Consider the following 27978-nt stretch of genomic DNA (forward strand, 5'->3'; position numbering starts at 1 on the left):
TATGCAAATCTGGTCATTTGCCGCTATCTGTATTGATTTTTTGACAATATCTCAGGTTCTGGACACAATTTGTAGCGACAATGACACAAACAAACCCAACTAGCTGGCTAGACGCTTCATACGTTAAATAAAAGTCTTCTCAAGTACAACTTTATTCTCAGTCCGTCAGCAATACAACCTGTTATGTTTTCTGTCCCATGTGTTGCCAAAGTTAATGCTGCTCTTGCACAGGTTTTACGCAATTATGCACGTTATCCACCTCTTCCAGCCATACCTTTAGCTTGGCCTCTTTGTCAGCTTTGAACTCATCATATTTTTCGGTTTCCAGCTCTACTAATAAATCCTGACTAGGTGAGCTTCCAGAAACTGGTGTTGCCTCATCAACTTGGTCGTCTACAATTTGATTTGACAAGGACAGTTCCTCAGTTTCTCTATCTGGCTGTGTTAAATCAGAACCAGCAGTTACAACTGATACCAGTGGGTCAGCGGAGAACAAAGTTTTATCACTCTCTCTTCCTGTTGGTTCTCTGGAGTCAAGTTGAGGCCATCTAAGACCCACAGCTCTCTGTTTTGCTGACTCCAGTACACTGGACAAATAACTGCGACTACTTGCTCCATCCTTTTGGACTACTGGTCCCCAAGAGCTTCTTACACCAATCTGAAAACCTAGTTTTGGGTTATGGATTAACCTGATTCACACAATAAAAGCCGCATGAATAGAAGCACCAGATTTTCCTTTTTGGTTAACTTATAAGAAACGATTCAATCATGCAAGATAAAATCAAAGCATGAGTAGTTTAGATCAAGAAAAATTCGAAAGGCAACAACACGTGACAAGCAGGTGACCAAAAGAACCTTGGAAGAGTCTATACAGTATACCTAGCTTTTCTACTTCAAAACCCTGAGTAGCAAATCTAGCTAGGTAATTTAATCTGAAGAACTATTTTGCTATTTTTCTCAAAAATGAAACAATCTGTATTTATTGCTTCAAATAATGTGGTACCAATTGTGCAAACTTGATTTTCCATAGACCTCTTTTGAGCAGGGAGGTCAACAAATGTTTTTTCCTCCTTCAGACACTTGAGGTTGCCCTTCTAGTGCCTTACAAATGCTACTTGTTGATATGTTCACATACTTGAGGTTGCCTCTCTAGTGCATCAACAACCAAAAAAGTTGACATGGAAGGAAGATCTAAAAAGAAAATGTTTCTGTGAAACGTTTCTGTGAGACATTTTCCTGTTGCTCTCACTAAATGTATAACATATTTATATTCTGTTGAGGTCGATCCCATATAGGACCATCATGTACCAAATTTGAAGCTTTCATATGGCTGACCTACAACTGTGTAGCCTGTGTTTGGTTTGAAAGAAAAGAAGGGAAGGGAAAAGAAAGGAAGGGGAGGGAAGGGAAGAAAAAGGAAGAGGAATAGAAAATTTTTCCCTTCCCTTCTTTTCAACATAGCCTTCTTGATAAGGTACTCACTGTTGATCATTTAAACCAACGAGGTCTCCAAATCCCAAATAGGTGCTCCATGTGCAAATCTCAGGAGCTGATTGATCATATGTCTATTACATGTCCTTTCACTACAACTTGGGAGCTTCAATCCATTTTCAATTGTTTATTTTTTTGTTCCGCTCTCATTCAAGTTGGTTGTTATTTCAAGTCTGGTTTCCTTTTGGGTTATGGTTCTTTTTTTCTGCTTGTTGAAACATTTGGAAGGAAGAAATAGAAGAATTTTTTATGTGGTAGAGACATCATTTTGGCATTTATTTTCTACACAAGTAGTCTTATTTATGGACTGCTTTTTTTTGCTCAATAACTTAACATTTTATTAATAAAAACAATATATTACAAAGAGCAATATAATCCTCCCTTGCGTAGGATAGCGATTACTACCCTACCACTACAGAAAACATGCAAATTATAAAATTAGCCCAATAGTCCAATACATTCGATTCCTGTTCACCCCTTGCTTGGTTGAAGCACCAGCCAAACCATTTGCAGATCTCTGCACCCATTGTATCTTAATATCCATGCTCCTTGACAGCCATTTGACCTGTTTCAGCTCGTTCCTGTAGCCCCATATTGCTTTCTCACTGTTTTTCAGCCACCCAATTACAACCTTGGAGTCACCTTCTATAATTTAGTCAAATTCATTTCTATTGCCTGGCTTATTATGGACTTCTGTTCAGCTCTAATGAAGTTTGGTCCTCTCAAGAGGAAAAATTTAGTACTTAAATGGTTGTCCATTTTGGGTGCAGAGATGGTGGTACAGTATAAAGCGGCATTTATGTATCCTTTTGTACATAATAAAATATTGCTTACTGGTTATCCATACGTTCTGTATTTAAAAGTGATATTTTATCATCTTCATTTTTGGCTGTAGATTTCGTTTTTTTTTTTTTTTTTTTTTTTGGGGGGGGGGGGGGGGGGGTGCTTGAGTTTTCTTTTTGGTACATAATCTCATGCACAGCCTCTTAGCATTAATGAAATTAACATTATCCTTTTTTTCAAGTCACAATTTTCCAACTAAATTGCTTTGGGAGTCACCCAAAGGCCAAACCACAAATGGTTAGACAAGAATCTCATATCCAAGTACTGCTAGACATAAATATGCTTGGACACTAGCATGAAAAGGTAAAAAAAAATGAGTCTTGTTTACAGTGTTCTACCTTCTAAATTATATTAATGGTTCTCAAATGTCACAAACTTCACAGAATCAGAAATCTTACCCACTTTGTGATTGTGATGTTGACATGATAAGTAGAGACTTCTTGATATCTTTGACCATCTCGTCTGCAATGGGCAGACCACATTCTTTCATTGATCTCACCATCGTGATAGAATCCTCCAAGTCTTCAGTGTGCAATGTTGTTTCCCGAGACTTCTCTGCAACCTTATCCTACAAACATGGAGCAAGAATGTAACTTCTGTAAAACAAACAGTTAAAAGTTTTGCAGTGGCAACCCTCCAACATAGACCAGCCACCATCCTCAGATAGGTTGTGACAAAAATTAATAGGTTTTGTGACTAGAGTTTCAAATTTCTATCAAGTATCAACCTTTTTTATCAATAAGTATCATCCAATTCAATAAAATCTCAATACTTTCTTCCAATATTAAGCAGAATAAAAATTAGCCATTTGAAAATGCCAGTTAATTTAGTTGGTAAAAACTAGGGAGTTGAACCCCACTGTTGGTATTGAATCCTGCCTTCATCATCCTAAGTTACTAACCCACTGGCAACTTTGCTATCCTCTAGTGACAAAATTAAGACTTAAACTTCCTAAATTGTATAAAACTTCCTGCAAAGCTAATCCAGGCAAAAATAAAATAAAATCCTCAATTGATGAGTGGGATGTCTATTTTGGGTCAATATGGGTCGAGTGACCCATTAGGGTCAGGGGAAAATGGTTCAGGGTGGGTTGGGTTGAGGGTAACCATTGGATCATCAATGAGAACAGCCATTTTGGGTTTGAAGGTTTCTCTACAATCTTTTACCTCTTCCATTCTCAACAGCCATCTAGGGGTCGAAGGTTGGAGAGCAACTTCACCTCAACCGTTCTCAGTGAGGGTAGCCACTCCATGCTCTGTTTTCGTTCTATTCAAAGTTGCAGGTTGTAGTGAAACAGAGAAAAAACAGGTTGCAGGTTGGAGTAGCAGAGAGAAGAGAAGAAAGAAAAAAGGAGGAGAAGAATAAGAAAGGAGAGAGAGAGATGGGTGAAGGACTTCTCTGCTGCATAAGTTCAGTGGCGAGCGGAATGGGGAACAGAGGAGAGGGATCAGGAAGAGAAGAGGAAAAGGAAGGAGAATAAGAATAGAAGAAAGAAAGAATGGGAGAGGGAGAGAGAAGGTGGGATCGGAGGAGTTCTGCTGCTGCAGCCTTCAAACAAAGAAGACAATGAACAGTGACTCAATTAAGTTAAATTTGAAAACTTGTGGATTGTATATAATAAGGGCAGTCTTGTAAATTTTTTAAAGCTTAGCAAGTCATATGGTGGGTTGGGGTGGGTCAGGGTCAGGGTGGGCTGTGACCCATTAACATCCTTAAATATGGGTGGCAAATGGGTTAGTGGGTCAATGGGGTAGGCTGGTACTCAACCCACACCCAACCCACTCATTTGCCACCCCCTAGATGGGCAGATTGGCACATGCTTTGGCTGATTCATTTGCTAAACAAGGAACTTCTCAGGAATCTTTTTATTGGGCTACCTTGTAGTTTGTATTTTGTTTAAGTTTTGAAAAGTTGTGATCAATCTAAAAGGAGAGATATCACATTTCATGCCTCTTCTTGGCTACTTGTAATTCTTCAATTTTTTGATTAATGAAATTTTCACTCAGCTATCAAAAAAAAACAATAACATTTTGAAGGAAGCTAGGCACTTGGGCTACTTGTTTTTTGAGGATCCCACTTTGTGGAGATGGTGGCAGTTATTTAATTTTTCATGATGAGCTATTTAATGTGTTTCTTTGAAATTGAAGGCCTTAGAATAGGAAACTCTTCAATAACTAAGTAAAGGAAAGAAGCTCCAAGGATTCCATGGAATAAACCAGTGGGCTATCCCTACCTATTGGATCTAAATGAAACTACACATTAAAGAGTTTAGGAGGTAACTTATAAGGATGACATTTCCTTGTTGTAGAAATAATGTGCCACTTGGCTAAAGCTGGTGATAGGAAGCAAGCAAACCTGGTTGTTATTTGAGTATTAGACGGGCAATTTCTATGCTTGTGTTCTCATCTACCCCCCCCCCCTCTGGAAAAAAAAAAAAAAAACAAAAAACAAAAAAAGTCTTCGTTCTTTCTTCTCTTCTCTTCCTATTTTTCTCCTTGAAACATCTCAGTGTCTCACAAGGACCTGCTGATGTCAGCATGCTGGCAGATAAAGTCAGCAGACCATACAGGCATCATACACCCTGGACTGAAAACCCTAGATTACAATAAGGAATGGCTTTAGATGCTTTTTGGTGTTAATATTTGCTTTTTTTTATAATTGCTTTTTGCTGTTAATATCTACGCTGTCTGAGCATTATAAAATAGTCTTTTTTATAATAAAGATAAAAAGAAATTTTCATTATAAGGAAAAAAATGAGATAGAAAGAGAGTACAAGAAGTGGTAATAAGACATCACCAAAAGTAAAGAAAATACAACTTTTACCCAACTCAGACCAATCACCTAACTGTGTATACAAATAATCAATCAACTCCAAATGTTGACATAAATTTTCCCCATATAGAGCCGCATGCATAACAGATCATCCCAAAACATCAAACTATCTAAACAAAGATTCCGATCTCTATTAACTCCCATCAGCCTTTTCCCCAACCCCCTTTACTTTCCCTTTCAATATAACTATCTCTGCCTCCTCCCAAGAATTCCTTCTCTTCTCCCTTTACTTTCCTTTTCCTTATCTGCCCCTTTCTTCTCTGCTTCAAACCTCCCAAACCACCAACTCTAATCTTCCTCTTCTGCTAACTTCCTGTCTTTTCAAATTTCTCCAAACTTCTCCCTTCTGCTTCTTATTCCCCTAAATAAAAGACACCAAATGCTTCACCATTCTCAATTTATCTTTCAATCACCCTACTCGGTTCCATCTTTTTTATTTACTGCCCTCATCTCATCAATAAGCATCTCCTGTTCCTTTTCTGAGTAATCTTCAACCATCCCCACACCCCCTTCCTCAATCAGTTTCCCTCTTCAGCTGTACCTTCATTGATTTCCTCTTCCCTTCCCACACTCTTAGTACCTTAATCAAGGTTCGACCTACAAATTTTTGTAGAATGCACCTTACTACTGGTGATTTAAAAGCCACACAAATTAGGCACATTTCAAGGTTGAAGATATGATAACCCCCTTTTTGCTAATGTTGTTCATTCATTCTTCTTAATACCAGACATTTTTCAAAGATAATCTTAATAAAAAACACCATATTTTTTGTATGGATTAAGAATTTAAAACCTAACATGGACTTGTTGGGCTTGCCTCAAGGGACTCGGTACAAAGGTGGTTCATAGAATTAAGAGTGAAAGATGACCAACATCATATTAGTTATTTGAAAATGCAATAGGGAAAGAAATAAAGAAAATCAGTTTGACATACTTGAATTGTTAAATGCTTGAATATATTTTATATTCTATTTTGATTTGATTTTTGCATTTTTTATGAATTTTTTATTTTATTTTTGCATATTCATTTTGAATATGTTTTATATATTATGTTTGTTTATGTCCCTTTGAGATGATAGGCTTTTTAAAACTAAAGCTAGTAGTTTTTTAATTAATCCAGTCTCATATTTTCTTGATTTATTTTGAATTTTTTACTTTTTTTTTTTTTTGCATTTTTTGCAATTCTTTGACTTTTATAAAAATTTTATGCCTTGCATCAAACAAGGTCTGTGCCTCACCTTGCATGCAAAAAACCCTTTACACCTGCTTTTAAAACACTGCTATAGCCAGCACATCTTACACATAAGAGGCCTGCAAAATAGAACGATGGCACCTAATTGATATACCTAGAAATATTTAGAATGCCACATCCTGCAACTACTTTGATACATGGATTTTTAAATGGAAATTTACATGTATTAATGGATATAGGGTGCAAGCAGTTGTTTCAACCTCTTGGGTTCTATAAATTGATTGTATTGTTCATTGAACTTGACTGAAGAAGAATTTTGCTTACTGTTTAGGAGGAGAAACACTCAATGTGTTCAAAGATGTCTGCCCCCTTGAAGTGGTCTTCTCCCTTCTTTTTCTCAAAATTTCCTGCTTTATTGTTACTTATAAATTAAAACACACACACACATATATCAAATGGTATCAGAATGGACAACCCACGGGCTGTGGGAAGAGACCAAAGGAGCTAGTGGAAAAAGTAAAAGAGAAAATCAACTTTCTGGTAGAAAGCCATGAGAGACACCATCAAATTGAGAAATGGTATTTTTCATTAAAAAAAAAAAAAAAAAACTGAGAAGTACATGAGAGGATGTACAGGAAGACAGAGCTAAGGTCAAAAGAACAATGGAGCCCTTTCAACAATCAGCTAAACTGTTTGATAAACAACAGTGATGCAGATGGGTTAGATGCTGACTCAAGCAAGAAGGCTCAGGACTTTGTTTTAAGCAATCAAAACAAAGAAGCTCTCAAAGGGAGAGGGAGGAAAAGAATAGGATAAAGTCTGTTGAGAGGAACTTAGAGGAAGAGAGAGATAACGGGAAGATGGGTAAGGAGAAACATAATGAAAAAGGGAGGAGAAGAGAGGGGGAGAAGGAAATAGAAGGGAATAAAGCTGAAGAAACACCCAAGGCAAATATCATGGAGAAAGGAAAAACCGGCATTGATCAACTAGTGGATAGACAGGTGGCGGTTGGGAAATCTCTTGGTCTTTTCCTTTTGGAGGGAGAAGTGGTGGTGATGAAGGCAATTGAACAATTTGAACAGAATAGAAGGAAGGAAAGCATTAGGAGGAATGCAGTTGGGGGAGGGGGAAAGAAATGGGAGGAAGGTGAAGGAAAGGAGTTAAATATCATTGATGAAAAGCAATGTATGCTATGGTTTTTGTTGTTAGAATTGGTTTTTTTATTCCTGCTGTTAGGGTGCTGTCAGTGTAGGATGCTTCAGCATTGTCTTTTCTTTATTCAAGTTCTTATTATTAGGGTGGGCCACTAGTGGCATGCTTGTAATTTCTGTTTCTTTTATTTTACATCACATTAATACAAATAGGAAGCTGGGAGCTGCCAGCTTCAGTTTTTGACTCTCAAATACTTTTTCTCTTATCTTCGTATCTCTCTTCTCTCTTCTCTCTTCTCTCTCTTCTGGAAAGAAAAGATGGTATCAGAGCATAACTCTGGGCAATAGGAATCTATTTTCTCCTCTGAATCACATTCCTTCCACCCAGTTTTCTGATTCTTGGGCAGTGAAGGCAGAATCCCTAATCGGACTGATCAGAACCATCAACTGTTGCTGTTTTTTTTCTGGGTTCTTCCTTGGTCATAGCACCAAGGTAACCCTAGTAGGAGGGGGTCGATGCTGTGAAGGCTCTCTTTCTTTTGGCTGATGCTGTGAAGACTCAGTCTTGGAACTGCACCTTCGTACAGGTGCTGTACAGGGATGTGTGATTCCCTTTTTTGTCACAGGTATGTGCTGTGGTTGGTGATGTGTGTTGTGCATAGACCAATGATAACTGAAGTCTATTTTTGTGGACCATTCCTGGACGGTTTGAGTGCTGCTAGAGGATTTCAGCAGTGTACTTATTTCTGGACTGTTTTGGAACTGTTTGGTTGAGGTCCAGATTCCTGGATGGTTTGATTATTGCTAGAGGATTTCAGCAGTGTTTTTTGGACTGTTTTTTTTAACTGTTTAGTGGCTGTCATTGGATTTCAGCTGTGGGTCCTTTGTTTCAGAAGCAGATTTCTGAGTGTTTAGTGCCCTAATTATAACTGTGAGAGTAAGTAGTTGAGTGGGGATTAGTCTTGTGCACCTGTGGTTTTAAGTTTTGTCTTATAGTCTTTGTTTCTGTCAAATGATGATTCTGCCTCATTTGGGGTTACATCAACCCATACTACAGCTGGTATGGGAGCTGAAAATATGATATTTCCTATGCCAATTACTCCTTTAAATGGCCTGAACTACCTGGAATGGGTTAAAGGTGTAAAACTTTACATAACAGCCAGGGGAAAAGCTGGGTACATAAATGGAAGAGTGAAAGAACCCAAGAATGGGACAGCTGAACATGATAGGTGGGACCAAGACATGCACGGGACACATGTTGGGAGTTCCATGGGATGCCAAAGTGGGCTGTAAAGAACCAAGAACAGGGTAAGGTGCAGGGTCAAAAGAAGCCTAATACAGTACATAATGTGGCAAATGTGGCAACCCAAGATACTCTATCTGGTAGAGTGTTGACTGGTACTGCTCAGGAGTACTTCACTGGGTCTGACACCAAGGAAGATATCATGAATTCCTTCCAAAATCACTTGGAACCATATGGTAGGGCCTTGCTCCAAATGGACAGTTTAGTCACTGGTACCCCTTCTACTTCATTTGTGTCTACACTAGGTAACGCAGCCTCTGCCTTCCATGTATCCACTGCCCTTAATTCCCCCTGGATCATTGACTCAGGGGCCTCCAACCACATGACCAGTAAGCCAAACCTTTTCCAATCTTATAACCATTTGTCAGGAAGGGATAAGGTGAGACTTGCAGATGGATCATTCTCCTCCATTGCAAGCCAAGGATCAATATCCCTTCCTCATGGACTTAACTTGAATAATGTTTTGCATGTTCCTCAACTTCCCATCAATCTGCTTTCCATTAGTAGTATTACAAAGTCTTTAAACTGCAGTGTGACCTTCTTTCCTGGTTCATGTGTTTTTCAGGATCTAACTTCTAGGAGGACGATTGGTAGAGGAAGCTTAGTGGATGGTCTCTACACTTTCAATAACAAGGCTGGTTTCTCAGTGTCATCTTCAAAGTCACTTAGTCAAATAAGAGTCAAATTTTTTTGTGGCATAATCAGTTAGGTCATGTGTCTTTTGAAATAATGAAGTCTTTGTTTCCTCATTTATTTAAGTCATGTTCAATATCAGATTTCTAGTGTCAAACATGTCAGTTGAGCAAGCAATGTAGAACAACATTTCATTCAAGTAATAAAAGATCAAATTTCCCTTTCCATATTGTGTATTCTGATGTGCGGGAGCCTACTACTATAACTTCGAAGGGCGGGTATAAGTACTTTATCACAATGACTGATGATTTCTCCCGTTATACATGGGTGTTTCCCATGCGTAGTAGAGATGAAGTTCCAAAGGTTGTGCGGGATTTCCAAAGGATGGTGTTTACACAATTTCATGTTAAAATTCAAAATTTTCAATCAGATAATGCAAAGGAGTATTTCTATGGTGAGCCCAATGGGTTCTTTGCTTCCCATGGATCCATTCATAGGAGCTCATGTGCAAGAACACCGCAACAAAATGGTGTTGCAGAGAGAAAGAACAAACACCTCCTTGAGGTTGCACCAAGGATGATGTTACACATGAATGTACCAAAACATTTTTGGATAAATGTTGTGCTAACTCCTACTTATGTCATCAATCGCATGCCTTCCAGAGTGCTAAACTACAAGGCCCATCATCAGTTGTTGTTTCCCCAATCTCCTTTGTTTTCCATTCCCATGAGATTTTTTGGTTGTCGTGCTTTTGTCCATGATTTATCTTCGTCTTGTGGCAAGTTAGACCCTCAATCTATTCCATGTATCTTTCTGGGGTATCCCTCTACTCAAAAGGGTTACCGGTGCTTTAATCCCATTGATCATAAGTTCTTTGTCTCTATAGATGTCTCCTTTTTTGAGTCTGAACCATTCTTCCCCGTTTCCCCTTAGGGGGAGAGTAGCGTGGAAGAGGAGAAGCATGTCCAGGTCCATCAAGTCTCTCTTCCTTCTATTCCAGATCCTACTCCTTTTCTTGTCTTCCAACGTACACGCCATAGAGATTAACAATGTAACGAAGATGTGGAGCCACCAAACACTGAGCAACCGACACCTTCAAACTCCCAGGAGGTAAGTCCAAATGAACTAGGTACTATCCCACTTGTTGATACCCCAACTCCCTCTTTAGTTGTGGATGACCTTGACATTCCTATTGCTCAAAGAAAGGGAGTCAGGTCATGCACTACCAAAACCCCATTACCCAATATGTCTCCTATGACCATGTTTCCCCCTCTTATCGTGCTTTCCTATCTGCAATTGATAACATACATATACTCAGAAATGTTGCGAAGGCTTTAAAATACCCTAAATGGACAGATGCTATGAAGGAGGAGATTAATGCTCTCTATAAGAACCAAACTTGGGAGTTGGTGGATCTTCCAAGGGGGAAGGACCTAGTAGGGTGCAAGTGGGCGTTTACAATGAAACAAAAGGCGGACGGAAGAGTTGAAAGGTACAAAGCAAGGTTGGTAGCAAAAGGGTACAATCAAGTCTATGGTGTTGATTATGATGAGACGTTTGCTCTAGTAGCTAAGATGAACTCAATTCGGTGTACATGGTTCAACCCCTAGGGTTCTATGCCAAAGGGAGTGAAAATAAGGTGTGAAAGCTAAGAAAGTCCCTCTATGGTTTAAAACAATCTCCCAGAGCGTGGTTCAGTAAATTTCATATGGTGGTCCAGCAAGTAGGATTCAAACAATGTTAGTCTGATCACACTCTCTTTGTGAAGAGATGTCAGGAACAGGTTGTTGTACTGATGGTGTATGTGGATGATATCATCTGTTTCGACTGTTGCTACAGTAGTCCGAACAGGAAGAGGAGAAGAAGAAGAAGAAGAAGAAGAAGAAGAAGAGAAGAAGAAGGGTATGTCGAAAATCTAATGGATTACCCATTCAGTCGACCCCCTTAATCTATATTAGGTTCTAATCATAGTTACAAAGACAGAAATGACCTTACTTAAGTGTGGGGCAGAGTAACTCTAATAACACTGCCACATAAGCAAGTTACTTAATAAACAAAAAAGACTAAACTACCCCTATTTGGCACCTCTTAACACTCCCCCTCAAGCTGTAGAATATGTCATATAATCCCAGCTTGTTACATAGATAGTTCACTTTCCCTGAGTTTAGAGCTTTTGTAAACAAATCTGCCCACTAGTCATTGGAGCCTACATGTTCTGTATTTATCTCTCTGGCAAGAACCTTCTCTCTCACAAAGTGGCAATCAACCTCTATGTGCTTTGTTCTCTCATGAAAGATAGGATTGGATGAGATATGTAGTGCAGCTTGATTGTCACAGTACAATTTCATAGGTTTATCAATGTGAAACCCAATTTCCTGTAGGACATTCCTCAGCCACACTAATTCACAGGTAGTGTGAGCCATGGCCCAATATTCGGCTTCAACACTGCTTCTGGCTACAACCGTCTGCTTTTTACTCTTCCATGTCACAAGATTTCCTCCCAGAAATGTGCAATAGTCTGTAGTAGATCTTCTATCACTCACTGAGCCTGCCCAGTCTACATCTGTATACCCAACTACTTCAAGTTTTCCTCCTGGTTTATACAATAGCCCACGGCCTGGAGCACCTTTTAGATACCTCACAATTCTAAGGACTACATCCCAGTGAGGTATACGAGGGTTCTGCATGAATTGGCTCACCACACTGACTGCAAAGGAGATGTCGGGTCTCGTGATAGTCAGATAGTTCAGCTTTCCCACTAGTTGTCTATACCTTCCAGGATCTTCAAATACTTCTCCTGTATCACTGCTCAACTTAACATTTGGTTCCATAGGGGTCTCAGCCGGTTTTGCACCTAACAGTCTTGTTTCTTCCAATAGGTCAAGGACATATTTCCTTTGGCACAGATTCACACCTTGTTTTGACCTGGCAACCTCTATTCCCAAGAAATACTTTAATGTTCCAAAGTCCTTTGTTTGAAAATGATTTTGCAGAAATACCTTTAGTTTGCCAATCCCCAATTTATCACTACCAATGATGACAATATCATCCACATAGACCACTAATAAAATCTTCCCAGCTTCTGAGTCATAGCTGAACACTAAGTGATCAACCTGGCATTGCTTCATTCCAAAACTCTTCACCACTTCGCTGAACTTCCCAAACCAAGCACGTGGAGATTGCTTCAACCCATAAATTGCTTTCTTCAGCCTACACACCTTACCACCCTCCCCCTGAGCAACAAACCCAGGTGGTTGCTCCATATATACCTCCTCCACTAGATCACCATGGAGGAAGGCATTCTTTATGTCAGGTTGAAGGAGAGGCCAATCATACATAACTGCCAAGGAAATTAGGACACGAACGGAACCAATTTTAGCCACCAGTGAAAATGTCTCCATATAGTCCACACCATACACCTGTGAGTAACCTTTAGCAACAAGTCTGGCCTTCAGACGCTCCACACTACCATCTGGCAAGTATTTCACAATATATACCCATTTACAGCCCACAGCATGCTTCCCAGGTGAAGAGTAGTAAGTTCCCACGTTTGAGTATGTTGAAGAGCAGAAAGTTCATCCTCCATTGCCCGTCGCCATCCAGGTGAACTAAGAGCTTCTTGAACATTGTTAGGTAGGGAAATAGAAGACAAAATTGAAACAAACTGGCGATGTGATGCAGAAAGACGAGATAATGAAACAAAATTGGAAATGGGATGGAGTGTAGAACTAAGTTTACCTTTCCGTAAGGCAATGGGTAGGTCAAGATCTGAAGGTTCAGCAATAGGAGCCATGGGAGGATCCGCATATGAGGTAGAAGCTGGAGGAGGGGCCGGTGTCGTTCGACGTGTATACACTTGTCGGATCGGTGGTCGTTCAGTGGTGACCTGCACCGGGTGAGGAGATGAGTCTACTCCAACAACAGCCTCTGGAACTGAATCACTGACAGGAAGAGGAAGAGGAGGTAAGGGTGAGGACAAGGGTGCTTCATGACTGAAGAAGGGGACAGACTCAAAAAATGTGACATCAGGGCAGACATAGCACTTTCGGGCATAGGATTGTAACACTTGTACCATTTTTGAGTCCGAGAGTAGCCAAGGAAGACACATTTAATTGAGCATGCATCTAGCTTGTCTATTCCAGGACTCAGATTATGAACAAAGCACACACAACCAAAGACACGAGGAGTTAATGGAAACGGAGATAAAGTGGGAAACAAGATGGAGAAGGGGGACCGACCATGAAGAATAAAAGAGGGCATCCGATTAATGAGAAAACATGCAGTGAGTACAGCATCACTCCAAAACCGTTTAGGAACATGCATGTGGTGAAGCATAGACCGAGCAATTTCAAGAAGATGACGATTCTTCCGTTCAGCAACCCCATTTTGTTGAGGGGTGAAAGCACACGAGGTCTGATGAATAATGCCATGTTGTTTTAAATACTGTTGAAATGCAGTAAGAAAGTAAAAAACGACCATTATCTGAACGGAGAACTTTGATTGGAACACCAAATTGTGTGCGTATTTCAGCATGGAATTTTTGAAAAATGGAAAATAATTCACTTCTTTCTTTCATTAAGTAAATCCATGTCATTCTTGAACAATCATCAATAAAGGAGACAAAATACTTGTACCCATTATAAGACTATTTTGATCGAACCCCAAACATCTGAGTGAATCAAAGAAAAAGGACTCAACATACAACTCTCAACTCTTGGACTGAAGGACACACGACGGTGTTTACCAAACTGACATGACTCACATTGTAAAACTGACAACTGACTCAATGATGGAACCAACATCTTGAGGACCTTGAGAGATGGATGTCCCAGTCGGCAATGCCATTGTAGAGGAGTAAGGGAAGTCTGAAGTGCAATTGAAAATCCACCGCCGTCAAGGTAATACAATCCACCAGCTTCATGCCCCCCACCAATCTTCTTCCCCGTCTTGAGATCCTGAAAAATACAAGTGGAAGGAAAGAAGTTAACAGAACAGTTAAGAGCTTTGGTTATTTTACTGACAGACATAAAATTGAATGGAAACTTAGGTACGTATAAAACAGATGATAAAGGGACAGAAACCAAGTCAACATTACCAACACCACAGATGGGAGATGAGGACCCATTGGCAAGTGTAACAGTTTTTGGTGTGGAGGTTTCAGCAAGAGAAGAGAACACACCTGGAGTCCCGGTCATATGATCTAAGGCTCCAGAGTCAATAATCCAGGAATGAGTTTTAGATGGCATGCAAGCGATACCTGATTGGGCATATGTGGCAGTGGTATGCTGTGAAATAATTTGAAGGAACCGTTCATACTCATCACGCGGAACACTCACCATCTCCCTCCCATAAGTAGATGTAGATGTAGGAGTTAGGTCTGTCAGTTTACTATCACTAATAGCAACCTCGCCTGCTACAGCATGATTAGCCCATTTAGAGGGAAGGCCATGTAGATCATAATAGAAATTCACTGTGTGTCCATCCCTACCACAATGAGTACACTTCCTTGTAGAGTTATTTTTTCGTCCGCCACGGCCTCCCCCTGAGTCACGGCCACCCCTACCAATCATGGGATTGCCACGGCCCCCTCTGGAATGACCTCCCCCTCTTGTACTATGTCCACCACCTCTAGTTGTCACAAGTGTTGATCTATCATACTGTGTGGGGTTCTCTGTCTGACCCAAAGAGATTCTACGAAGTCTTGAGAATACTTCATCAAGTGTAGGAAGAGTAGAGGCCCCCAATATTTGAACTCTAACTGGTTCATATTCCGACTTCAGCCCCACTAAAAATCTTGTAACATCTAGCTGCTCCCTTTGCTGTTGTTGAACTTGAATATCTGGAGTAAGGGGATGATAGACATTGAATTCATTCCTTATATTCTTCATGCAGGCATAGTACTCTTCTAGTGTTTTGGTTCCATGTTGTAAATCAAAGTACTCCTGATACAACTGATATACTCTTGTTGTGTTATCTTGTCCAGAATATAGCTTCTTAGCATGCTCTCATATATCCTTAGTCGTATCAAGGAACATGAAGTTGGCACTGATTTTGGGTTCCATACTATTCCACAGCCAAGTCATGATTTGAGCATCTTCTTGTTCCCAATCATCAAACCCTGGAGAGTCAACCGGTGGCTTCTCATCTCTAACATGCTTTGCTTTTGCCTTGAGAAAAACTTCCACGGATTTAGCCCATGGAACATAGTTCTCCCCATTTAGCTTAATTGAGGTCATTTGTACTCCTAGGTAGTCGGAAGAAATTACTACACTAGGTTTTTGATCATTGTAGCCATCTCCTATTGCTGCCATTGTACCTTTTCACGGTTGTCTTTAATTTTACTTCTCAGCTACAAGCTGATTGATGTTGTTCACAGTTTGATATTTCAGCCCCTATTGCAGCCTTTAAACACCACTGCTGACTTCACACACTTGTTCTTATTCACACTACTGCTGACTTCACACACTTATGTCCCACATAAGCATCAGTTTACCATTCACTAATCACAAGTAGAGGCCCTCTTACAACCACCCAATCACCACAACACAGCCAAATCTGTTGTACCCAGTTCAGACTTATTTAACACACTTAAGAGGGCATTACACAACCACAAGGAATTCGGCAAGGTCACTGCATTCTACCTTATACCACTCGGCTACTACCCTACAACAACTTACTACATTCTACCTTATACCGCTCGACAAGGTCACTGCATTCTACCTTATACTGTATCAAGAGGGCATTACACAACAACTTACAGCAGCCCTACACATTCGGCTATTACACAACTTACAACAGCCCTACACATTCGGCTACTGCACACACAGCCCTTCCTAGGGCAACAATGAACCTAGTTCTCTAGGTTTTACTCAGTACAACAGCTTCTTGTAGGGTTTCTACCCAGAAATAGAAGTAACACTAGAAGAAGAAAGAACCGACCTTCCTTTGAGAATATCAATCAACCATTCACTACTGAAGTCACTTTCCTTGTTGAAGAAGGTTATGCGCAGTAGAGAGACAAGTTGTACTGTTTCTGACCTAGGGCGAACTAGTTCTCTCCATCAACTAATCAGAAACGAAGGTGAAGAGTCACGAACAGTGCTGAGTTGCTTTACCAATTGACTTAGGTCAGGAGCATTGCTCTAATACCATGTTTCGACTGTTGCTACAGTAGTTCGAACAAGAAGAGGAGAAGAAGAAGAAGAAGAAGAAGGGTCTGTCGAAAATCTGATGGATTAACCATTCAGTCGACCCCCTTAATCTATATTAGGTTCTAATCATAGTTACAAAGACAAAAATGACCTTACTTAAGTGTGGGGCAGAGTAACTCTAATAACACTGCCACATAAGCAAGTTACTTAATAAACAAAAGAAGACTAAACTACCCCTATTCGGCACCTCTTAACATCATCATTACAGGAAACTGGAGCTCATAAATACAAAGGTTGAAGACGTTCCTAGCCTCCAAATTTGAAGTGAAAGATCTAGGTCCACTAAAGTACTTTCTTGGAATTGAAGTTGCCCGCTCAAAAAGGGGCATCTTTATTTCTCAAAGGAAGTAGGTCCTTGATTTGTTACAAGACACAAGCAAGTTAGGAGCAAAGCCAGCAGATACTCCCAAGGATGTAGATCATAAACTGGGTGATTGTGATGGTGAACATCTGAAAGATGTGAAATAGTTTCAGGTTAGTGGGAATGTTGCTCTATTTGTCCATGACACGTCCAGACATTGCTTATTCAGTTGGGGTCCTAAGCCAGTTCATGCATTCCCCTAAGAAACCACACATGGAGGCAGTAGAGAGAATTCTTAGGTGTTTGAAGAAGTATCCAGGAACAAGGTTGCTATTTAGTAAACATAATCATTTGAAGGTGGAAGTCTATACAAATGTTGATTGGGTAGGTGTTGTGGATGATAGAAAGTCCACAAGTGGATACTGCACATTTGTGGGAGGAAATCTAGTGACACGGAGAAGCAAAACACAAAGTATAGGGCTATGGCACAAGGGGTCGCTGAAGAATCTTCTAGGGGTACTTGGGATAACTATTCACAATCCTATGTCTCTTTACTATGACAACAAGGCAGCTATAAATATTGCTAGCAATCCTATCCTACAAGATAGGACCAAGCATATTGAAGTGGACAAGCACTTCATAAGAGAAAAACTAGAGAAGGGAGAAATTTGTACTCCTTATGTCAACTCCAAGGGGTAACTAGCTGATGTTCTCACAAAAGGGCTTCCATACTTGCGGCATAATGAGTTGTGTGACAAGTTGGGCATGATAGATATATTCAGCCCAACTTGAGGGGAAGTGTTGTTAGAATTAGTTTTTTTTATTTCTGTTGTTAGGGTGCTGTCAGTGTAGGATGCTGTCAGCATGTTCTTTTCTTTGCTTAAGTTCTTATTATTAGGGTGGGCCACTAGGGGCATGCTTGTAATTTCTGTTTCTTTTATTTTACAACATGCTAATACAAATAGGAAGCTGAGAGCCACCAGCTTCAGTTTTTGACTCTCAAATACTTTTTCTCTTCTCTTCGTATCTCTCTTCTCTCTTCTCTCCTCTCTCTCTTCTCTCTCTTCTGGAAAGAAAAGAGTTTTGATGCAGGTGAGAGGGTGAGATCTGGTTGTCTGTGTTTGTTTCACAATGGTTTCCCGGGCTCAGTTGTTTGCTCTAGAGGATGTTTCAAGGGTTTTTTTTTTGTCTTTGGGGGTGGAGGCTTGTTGGTTTCGGAGGCCTTTTGTTATGGGCTTTCTTTTGGTTTGGTTCTCTTGGAATCCATCAAAAAACCACACCCTAGGCTAGGTAAGCAGAAATCTCACCAATTTCAAGAAGGAAATAGGCCAGCCTTCATGGCCCAGATCTTGGATTGTTGGTCCTACCAATCATATTCCTGCAATCACCCTCTACCAGCAAGGCAACTTCTTGGATCTCTTTGGCAAATCTGAGATTAGCAAGAAGAGCCTCTACTTCTGCTTCAGTGGCATCCAACACCTTAAGTAGAAGATTTCCAATATTGTTCCCCCAATTCCTGCTTGGACTTCACTTCTAAATATCAAACTGCAAAATATATTCAGTGGGAGGCCTTGGGAGAAGCATGTAGTTGGGCTGAGGGACACAGGGACATGATTTTATATTCTGTCAAGATTTCCATAGCTGATACCCGTGAAGCACCTATTAGACAGCATTCAAGAATTCACTACAGAAAGAATGTGTCTTTTTAGGTCCTCCATAGAGGTGCTTTTGTTTTGAAAAATCCTTCAAATCTGCTCCTCCCAACTGCCCCACATCACGGCATGTATGATTGCTCTCCGCGAAAGCTTTCCTCTTTTTCTCATTTCGGTGCCCTTCCACTGGTGAATGAAGTCACAGATGTTGTTAGGAGGAACCCAATGATAGTTGCTGTCCCAACAAAAATTCAGAAAGAACTACCAAGTTCTGCTTGTCACTTTACATTTTATCAGCAGGTGACCAATGGATTCACCATCTTGAAGGCACAACGTACATACGTCAGATGAAGTGTAAAGCTGTCCTTTTTCGTTGAATATTTATCCAAATAAAGGACACCCTGTGAAGGATTGAGGGAAGCCTAACCTTTCTCTCCAAAAACAAGGGGGGATTGGATCCAGCAATCAAGAGGTGGAAAAAGGATTTCATGGTGAAGTTACCATTGGGGATAAGGGACCAAATTACTGTATCTGGGACAGAGGGAGAAAGAAACACTTCTTTAATGGAGGACAGCAGGTCAGACACCTCTGTAAGGTTTCAATGGTAGTTGCAGCAATTGATATCTTGACTGATAACAGAAGAGATTAAGGCTTCTTTGTTCAAAACTAGTCTAAACAAGTTAGGAAAGGGTTCACAAAGGGGACAGTGACCCCACCAGAGAGCAGTCCAAAACATAGTTGTCTAAGTGGGCACCTAGGCAACACCTACACGACAAGGCGCCCTTGGAGGCTCACCTCGCCTAATTGCCAAGAAGTTTTGTACATTGTGTTATAAAATACTTTTTCTTCTCAATTTTTTGAGACTATAATCATAAAATAGACATTATTAAAGCCGGCTTGTTGCAAGGGGTGAAGGTAGTCGGGAGCACAGAGGGGACCAGAATAAAGCCGGTGAGCCAACCAGGTATGACTATTAGATTTGGGCCTTTTGTAGTTGGGGCCCCTTTAGATCCTGTGCAGTGGAATGGGGTGGTTTATCGGAGCTTGGCCATTTGAAAGGAGAAAAAGAAGGAAAGAAAGCAAGCCTAAGGGAAGGAGAAAGGGGAGAGGTAAGAGGGAGAAAATGCACAATAAAAAGGAGGGAAGAAGAGGAGGATATTGAAGGGAGTGAAGTCCGGAATACAAAGGTCAGCAATTAAGGGGAGGAGGGTAAAAAAGAAGAAAGTGGCAGTGCTGACGTTTCTGATAACTTGTTAAGAATTGATGTCCAAGTCAGCAAACTTGGAGTGGACTTAGGACGGAGAAGTCTGGTGAACAAGGGGATGAAAATGGATCCAGGACAGCGAAGAAGGTTAGAGACCCAGGTAAGTACCAAATTGTTCATGTTTCAAAATTTTTCTCAAGACTAAAGGATGGTCTGATTGGCATTGGGCCTACAAACTAGTTTAAGAAAGATTATAGGAAGAGAGGTTCTAGGGGTGGAGGCCTAAAAAAGAAACTTGACGAGAAAAGGGGTATTGAAACTCAAACAAGAGAGGAGGAGGAGGAGTTGCTTCAATGTTTTGATCCTAAGGATGGCATGGCGACTAGGTTGGAGGAAGAAAAGGAAGGGGACCAAGAGAGCAAGAAGACTTAAAATGATTCATTAACCGTCAAGGTAGAGAAGAAAGGAGGAAGGTTGGAGATTGAGAATTTGGCAGAAAGGGATGTTAGGATTGGAAAGAGCTCAGGTCTATTTTTCTTAGGCGGGGAGGAGTTCGCTAGAAGGGCTTTCGAAGCCTTTGAAAGGAGTAAGAGAGAAAAGAATCGCAAGAAGTTGGTAATCGTTGAAGGTGGAAAGGCGTGGAATGTGGATGAGAATGGAAAAGATGAAGAGTTTGAAGTTGAAGATTAAGTGATGTCTAGGGTGGGGGGCCTCTTTCTGTCTTATCTTGAGTTGTAACGTGGATTGTCTCTGATGTTTGGGATGGGTGTTATCTTAACACCTGTTATGTTGTTTGTAATCTATTTCTTTTATTTTAATGATTTTTTCTTCTATCACCAAAAAAATGCCCTCAAAACTGCTCAAAGATTTCACCCAATATACCACTCTTATGGTAATGGTATCAATGAGTGCTTTACTACTCTCCTTGTTTGAGAATACTCTTTGATTTATTTCCTCCCAAATCGACCAGCAAACAGCTGCTCTTGTGCACCACCACAGGATTCTCCCCCTCCTTTTCCTCCAATTGACAAAGGTAGGGTCAAACAAGCTTCAAACATTTGGCAAGGGATTCCACCTGCACCCAAACAAAGAGAAAATCCATTCCCAAATAACAAAAACAAATGGATAGGATATTAAGTGGTAGAAAGTCTCACCATTAGCCTTACAAAGGATACACCAATTAGGGGAAAGACACCCATATTGTCTCTTTCTCTGAAAAAGATCACAAGTATTGATTCTTTCTAGGATCTTTTCCCAAAAAAAAAAACCACTAACCTTGGGAGGAATAGGTTTGTTCCAGACCTCTTTAACAGGAAAAGGCACCAAAGAAATGTCTATAGGTTGGGTCAAAGCCAAGAAAAAGGAAGCACAAGAGAAGGGACATATGTACGTAGCCTTACCCCTGCAGACACAAAGAGGCACATAGCCTCTCTCTGAAAGGAATTTTGGATCTTTGCACCTTTTAGCCTAGTGCACGAGGGTCTTGCCAATGTGGAGCCTAGGGAGGGGCATATGTACATAGCCTTACCCCTGCAGACATAGAGAGGTTGTTTCCAAGATCTCTGCACCTTCTCCATGCCTAAAATCATTGGCTAGGGCTCTGAAGTGATTCAAGGGCCTTACTATTGGATAGTTCAAGGAAATGATTCTCCCACTCATGGAAGATCAATAACCTATCAAGACAACTATAGACTGCTTCGAGTTGCAAACTGGACCATGTAAAGCTAGCATTTTGAAGGGGGAGATCAATCAATGAGTTTCTTTTAAGAATAAAAAGAAAATTCACTAAAAGAGAAAGAGAATACAAAAAGAAAGGTGACAAGAAATCACCCAAGAGAAAAGACAGGCATTGATACAATACACCCAGTGAAACCGGCATACAAAACATTCAAAACAAAGAGACAAAAGCTCCAATTCTAGCCTCGCCCACCTCCACACACTCCGAGATTATTCAGGACCCAGATATCCAAACTCCCTAATCCTCCTATTCAAACACTTCCTCCTGCATATCATCATCTTCATCTCACCTCTCTCCTCCTTCCCCAACTACAGCTTTCTTCAAACTCTCTTCCTTCCTCTTCCTCTCAAACTCCTCAAATGCCTTCTTAGCAAACTCCTCACCTCCCCAAAAAAACAAGCCAAGACTTTTGCCAATCTCAACTTCTTTCTCCACAATTTTCTTAATCGGATCTCTTCCAGGCCTCTCCTCCTGATCTTCAAGACTGCCATCAGGATCTCTCACTTCAAAGTTGCTGCCAATTCCATTGTCTTTTTCATGCTAGCAAATCCCCACCTGAGAATCCGAACTGTTAAGAACCTGAGAGTCCACGTCCCTAGCCTCTTCAGTTGTTGGAATTGATGCCTTCCTCCATCTCCTTTTATAAACCTTTTTGTAATTATTTGTAGAGAATTCCCTAATGAATTGAGAAAAGCCATTCATACTTCTAGTCATCTTGCCACCATTCGAGTTTTCATGTGAACATCTCATTACATTAAAATCACCAACTACACACCAAGGAAGTTGCCCATGCTGTCCGATTCCAATTAGTTCCTCCCATAGTTGAGATTGAGTTCTTGGGGTGCAAGGACCATTAAACTCTCATGAGAATCCACATAGGTTTGTCTTCTAAATTGGAGAAAAGGCTAGAAATAGATAATTGCCCCCTATCCACTTCCTTTCTAGATATTTGACTCTCATCCCAAATAACAATAATTCCTCACGAGGGACCTTCTGAACGCAACCAAGCCCACTTCTTGTTCCTGATTCCCTAGATTGCTTTAACTGACCTCCTATCAAAAGAATCTTTTTTAGTCTCCTATAATATCATGATGCTTGTCCCCACACTGGTGCATCTTATGCAAGGCTAATGGTGAAAGCCCCTACCGCCTATTAGTTTCTTGCCCTTTCAGTTCAGATATTTGGGTTTGGTTTATGGATTTATTTGGTTGCAGGTGGCTCCCTCCGCCAAGCATACAAGGTTTGTTTGCTACTTCTTTCTTTAGGTGGCCAAAGAAAAAAGGTAAAATCATGTGAAGATGCTTGAGAGCTGCCATCTGTTGGACATTATGGGAAGAAAGGAACCAAAGAACCTTCTCTTAAAAAGAAAGAAAGAAGAACTGATTGAGGTCATAACAGTTAGAGTGATGCAATGGCTGAAAACTTTGGAGCTGTTTGTTGATGTCTCCACGGGTATGCTGCTGAACAATTGGAAGGAAGTGGCCTCCTCTGTGCCGACTCAATCAATGGTGTGCCCTCTGTGGTCACCTCCATCCCTGGGGTTTTTGAAGTTAATCTTCGATGGGAGTAGTGAAGGCAACCAGGGACCATCAGGTGTTGGAGGTGTAATCAGAGATGAAAGTGGGAAGGTGGTTGCCTTATACTCAGGTCCCATTGGGTTGGGTGATCCTCTTAGAGCTGAACTGTTTGCTTTGTTAGTAGGGCTAAGGAAAGCAAAGGAGCTGAACATCCAAAAATTGATTATTGAAGGATACTCACAGCTAGTGTTGAATTGGTTAAGGAAGGGTAATGGCTTTTGGATCTAAGCTAATGAGAGAAGAGAGAACAGCAAATGCCTTTGCTGATAACTTGGCAAAACAGGGGGTGGGTAGGGGTCAATTGTTTTGGGCAATTCTGTAATCTTCTTGTTGTTTTGGGGGAGAGTTAAGTCATTTTATCTCTCCCTGGAATATTGTATGTATTCATGATTTCTTTTAATAAAATTGAATTCTGTTATTGATCAAAAAATAATAATATCGCAATGCCCAAATCTTCTTTCTTAAGGGTACCTTTCACCAAACATCTTTTGTTTTGGCCACCGAAACAAAAGAACATTTTATCTCTCCCTGAAATATTGTATGTATTCTTGATTTCTTTTAATAAAATTGAATTCTGTTATTGATCAAAAAATAATAATATCGCAATGCCCAAATCTTCTTTCTTAGGGGTACCTTTCACCAAACATCTTTTGTTTTGGCCACCCAACTGTCTAGTTGTCAAAGCAGTGCCTAGGCGACAAGACACCCTTAGAAGCTCAGCTTACCTAATCGCCAAGCAGTTTTGTACTTTCTATTATAAATTACTTTTTATTCTTTATTTTTTGATATTATAATTATAAAATAGATATTAATAAACTAAAATATTCATTCTGTGTGTTCAAATACTGATTAAGTTTTATTATTTTCTTATTTGTTAGGGTTTAATCAACACAAACATTGCTAAATGCTGTGTTGAACCCTCAAAGACTTCAAAACCTGAACCAATAAGTAAGAAAGAACTTAAAATTTTGTCTAATAAAAAAAAAATTCTTCTTCTTATTCTTCTTAAAATTTTGTCCAACCAATTAAGGAAGAACTTAAAATTTTTCTTTTCCTCTTTTCCTATAACAAAAATAAGGGTTCAGCCTCTATATTTTTTTAAATTTCTTTTCTTTCTTCTTTTTCTTCTCACGAATATGTTGAATTTCTGTACTTCAACATGAACTTTATACTTTTCTTACAAATAATTATTAAGGAAATATGATTATGGTACCTAGGGAACTACCCTAGGATCTATGTTTTTTATTTAAAAAAAAAAATCCACCACCTAGGCAAATAGGCGACAAGGTGCCCCCCTTGTCACCTAGCCTTGCCTTGGCGCCGTAAAAACTACGCTAGTACAGCTCTTCCCTACATTTCTCTTCCTTCCTACACCATCCAACTTTTCTCCTCTCTTCATATCACAATGAAGTTTCTTCAGCTCCCTTGGACCAGGGGTGTAGAGAATTTCCTTCCTGCAATAAGAAATTCCTTATACTCCATTTCTTTCCCTTATTATCCAAAGTATCCATCCCTAACCTATCTTCCATCTAAGCAACTTCCCCTATTTTCATCTTCCTTTTTGTCTCTCTAGGCCTTTAAAATCTGAACTAGGTTATCTGGACATGAAGGATGCTTGATAGGAGCATTTACTCCATTCTTAGTACCTGTCAAGTGCCAAAGAAGATGAGGCAAGAATGCAAGATGAGATATTGAGGAGCAGGCTGGAATGCTAGAAATCGTTCTCATCCTTAATTCCAAGAGGAGAGAAGGCTTGAACCTCAGGTGGGGCTTTTCGTGTGTGTTGAGCATGCTACTCTTCAATCTTAAATAGGGTTGCTCCAGTGTGTACCATCCTTCAAGAGCTTTCTCAAGCAAAAATAAGAGCCACTTTTAACAAAAGTACAAATTCCTCTTTTAACCATTCTTCATGAGCCTGGGAAGTATGAATCAACATATGAAAATAATGAAGGTGAAATCATTGCTTCCCACTCTTTCAATGTTGCACCCATCAATGGTCATCAAAGATGTGAAAATTGATTCCAATCATGAGGACACTTTTGAAGGATCCAAAGTCACTTTTCTTAGTTTTCAAATATGTCCAATTCCAACTAAATTTTTGGTTTGCCATGTTCCATGTTGAGGACCATTCTAATTCAATCATCATTGGAGACAGACTCCAAGATTCATCCTATGGTTTATGTGTTAAATTTCACTATGTACCAATAAAATAAAAAAAAAAGTGTGAAGAAGGCAAAGAACTATTGATTGTTAAAAAGTTGAGAATAATTTGCGATCCTAGTAGAGCTTAGATGTTGAAGGCAAGATCTTTTATGGAATATCACGTATCTAGTAGGGACTAGGGGTTTTTTTTTTCTAAGTAATGGTTAATGGATTAGTACATTGTAGTTTGTGGTTAGTGGACTAAGGTTAAATGGGATATTACATGTATTAATGGATTCTTTCAGTTTCTTGGATTCTAAAAGTTGATTTTATTGTTCAATTGAGTTATGAATGAAGAAAGGTTTTGTTTTTGGAGGGCAAACATTGTCAAAGTGTTTAAGGAGGTCCGACCCCCTCAAATTGGTCTTCTTGCAAACTTATTTACAAAAGGGCTAAACTATTCTAGACATCAAGGTCTCTGTGACAAGTTGTGTATGATTGATATCTATGCCCCAACTTGAGGGGGAGTGTTAACAGGTGTATTATATGTACTGTACACAGGCTTAGTACCCGCAGGGGTATTTTCGTAATTCTGTAGACATATTGTTATGTACGGCCAAAACAGTATAAATAGAAAGCTTCACTCGACTGAAGCTGAGTTTTGTTAAGGCCTTAACTCAGTTGCCTCTTATTCTTCTTCCTCTTCTCCTTCTTCCTTCTTCTTTTCTCCTTCTTTTCTTCTTCTTCTTGGTCTCCTGCTCAACACATCTGTAACATTGTATTTGGTCCTTTTCCTTAGCCTTTGATCTAGACCTACTATTCTCAGATCCCTTGTCAGATGACCTTCCTTTTTGATCTGTTTCTTTTTTTTCTTTTGATAAATTTCCTTTCCGATCTGTTTCTTACATAACCAATGCAGAATCCTGCCCACTCTCATACTTGGACTTCCTCTTAACCTCATTGGATAGGAGAAATGCGGTGACTTCTTCCAACTTCACTGTATCTTTCCCGTATAGCAATGTTGTCACTGAATTTTCATACAAATCAAGAAGCACAGGTAAGAAGTGAAGGGCCTTGTCTTCTTCCTCCACCTTGACATCAACTTTCCCTAGATGATCAAATATATTGTTCCAAAACATTTAGGTGTTCCAAGAGATTCCCACCTTCTACCATCTCCGGCCTATACAATTGTCGCTTCAAATATAACTTAGCTTTTTCCCGAATAGAGTTTCTCTAGCTTGTCCTACAACTCCGAATAGTAGTTGACTACTACACAAAGAGATTTGCTAGTAGTCGACTCCTATCTCAACAGAACTCAGAATAACAGCAAGAATAAGCTATAAATAACATAAAAACATTAAGGCAACCAAGCAAAGGCAAATGAAATGAGCACCACCAAGGACACAAAGGATTCACATGGTTCGGCCTTACCGCCTACGTCCAAGGGAGAGACTAAATTGTTACATTGTTCTTCACTGTGAAAGAAAATGAGAAATGGTAGAGGTACATTATGGTTTGCAACCCAAACCAATCCTTAACACCTTTGTACACCCGTTCTCACTTTCCTCTCTCAATCCGAAGAACAGAAATAAGAAAAAAAACTCAAATCTTACACTAAAAACACACTCTCTCTCTCTCAACCCTACATACAAAAGAAACATTTTTATATGTAAAACCGTCTTAAGAGTAACCACACCAACCCAGCAGTTGAAAAATAAGACAACCCCAAAAACACTACAAGGTTGAGTAGATTTGCTATATCAAACCCTGAGAGTTAGAACTACTAGGCCATTATAACTTAATAATCAAGGAAAAAGATGCATATATTCTTAGTCCTACGATGATGAATACAAGTTGACAGACAGATACCTTGAGATTGATAAGGTTGGGCACGGAATTCTGGGTGTGCTGTTGCACGTAGAAAAGGCCCACCGAGGGTTCATTTGCCACGTACTTTATCATTTCTGCTAAGCCTTCGTTCACTGCCCAGGCAAAGAAAGAGAAATACAGACGAATTAGATATGAACCAACACCCAAATTTCCATGAATGAAATACAATAGAGTCGCTTAAATTAAGTTGGTTGTGAGAGAGGTTAATACCGTCCATGAAGCCATCGACAGTCGGGAATCCATGCATCTTGCTGAACGAGAATGGTCGTTCATCACTGGTTCTGCCGAATTATGCGACTAGAGAGAGACCTTTATTAAAGAAAAGAAAATCAGTAGAAAAGGAACGGAGGAACGGAAGAGGAGGAGGAGGAGGCCGGACGGAGAGAGGAGAGGGGTTCCGAATCGTCTCGCCACGTTACCTTGCTTTCACTTTACCAATTACCATCATTACCTGGCCTTCCTTCGCCCTTCAGTCTTCAACCAGAGAATGACCGTACCTGTATTCTACGGAACCCTCTCCCCAGAAAAACTCTACACGCACCCTGAAAGCATTGATTAACATCGACCCGCACATCACGGGGGACGAGATATTTCTAATGTGTGGTGGATGCTGGTGCCCGACGGTGAGTTCAGAATTGCGGGTAAGGAACCGGGCCCGTATTAAGTACGGGGTAATTATACCTATAAATTATTTTGTTTTTTAGTACGTGTTTTGCATGTAATAATTTTATATGATGATAATGATAATAATAATAATATATCTAAAATTTTTATAAATATTATATATTTTTTATTTTTATTATTAATCAGATGTAAATT

General features: G+C 39.9%; 1 protein-coding gene across 2 annotated transcripts; it reads right to left on the bottom strand.

The window, feature by feature from the left end:
* LOC148864238 (MEF2BNB-like protein) lies at positions 1–27736 on the bottom strand. 2 transcript variants are annotated; one of them, XM_088976001.1, is made up of 5 exons: positions 27370–27722; positions 27139–27251; positions 13183–14399; positions 2733–2902; positions 1–689 (listed from the first exon to the last, which is right to left on the bottom strand). In XM_088976001.1, exons 3-5 carry the CDS (start codon positions 13249–13251, stop codon positions 212–214), a joined length of 717 nt encoding a protein of 238 aa, XP_088832127.1. In that variant the 5' UTR covers positions 13252–14399; positions 27139–27251; positions 27370–27722; the 3' UTR covers positions 1–211. The 2 variants fall into 2 exon arrangements, with proteins under 2 accessions (XP_088832127.1, XP_088832126.1); XM_088976000.1 differs by lacking the exon at positions 13183–14399 and having other exon boundaries at positions 27370–27736.
* Between the last annotated feature and the right edge of the window lie 242 nt (positions 27737–27978).

Source organism: Nelumbo lutea, chromosome 3 (assembly GCF_056320005.1).
Source record: "Nelumbo lutea isolate HS-2025 chromosome 3, American lotus-T2T, whole genome shotgun sequence".
NCBI classification, from domain to species: domain Eukaryota; kingdom Viridiplantae; phylum Streptophyta; class Magnoliopsida; order Proteales; family Nelumbonaceae; genus Nelumbo; species Nelumbo lutea.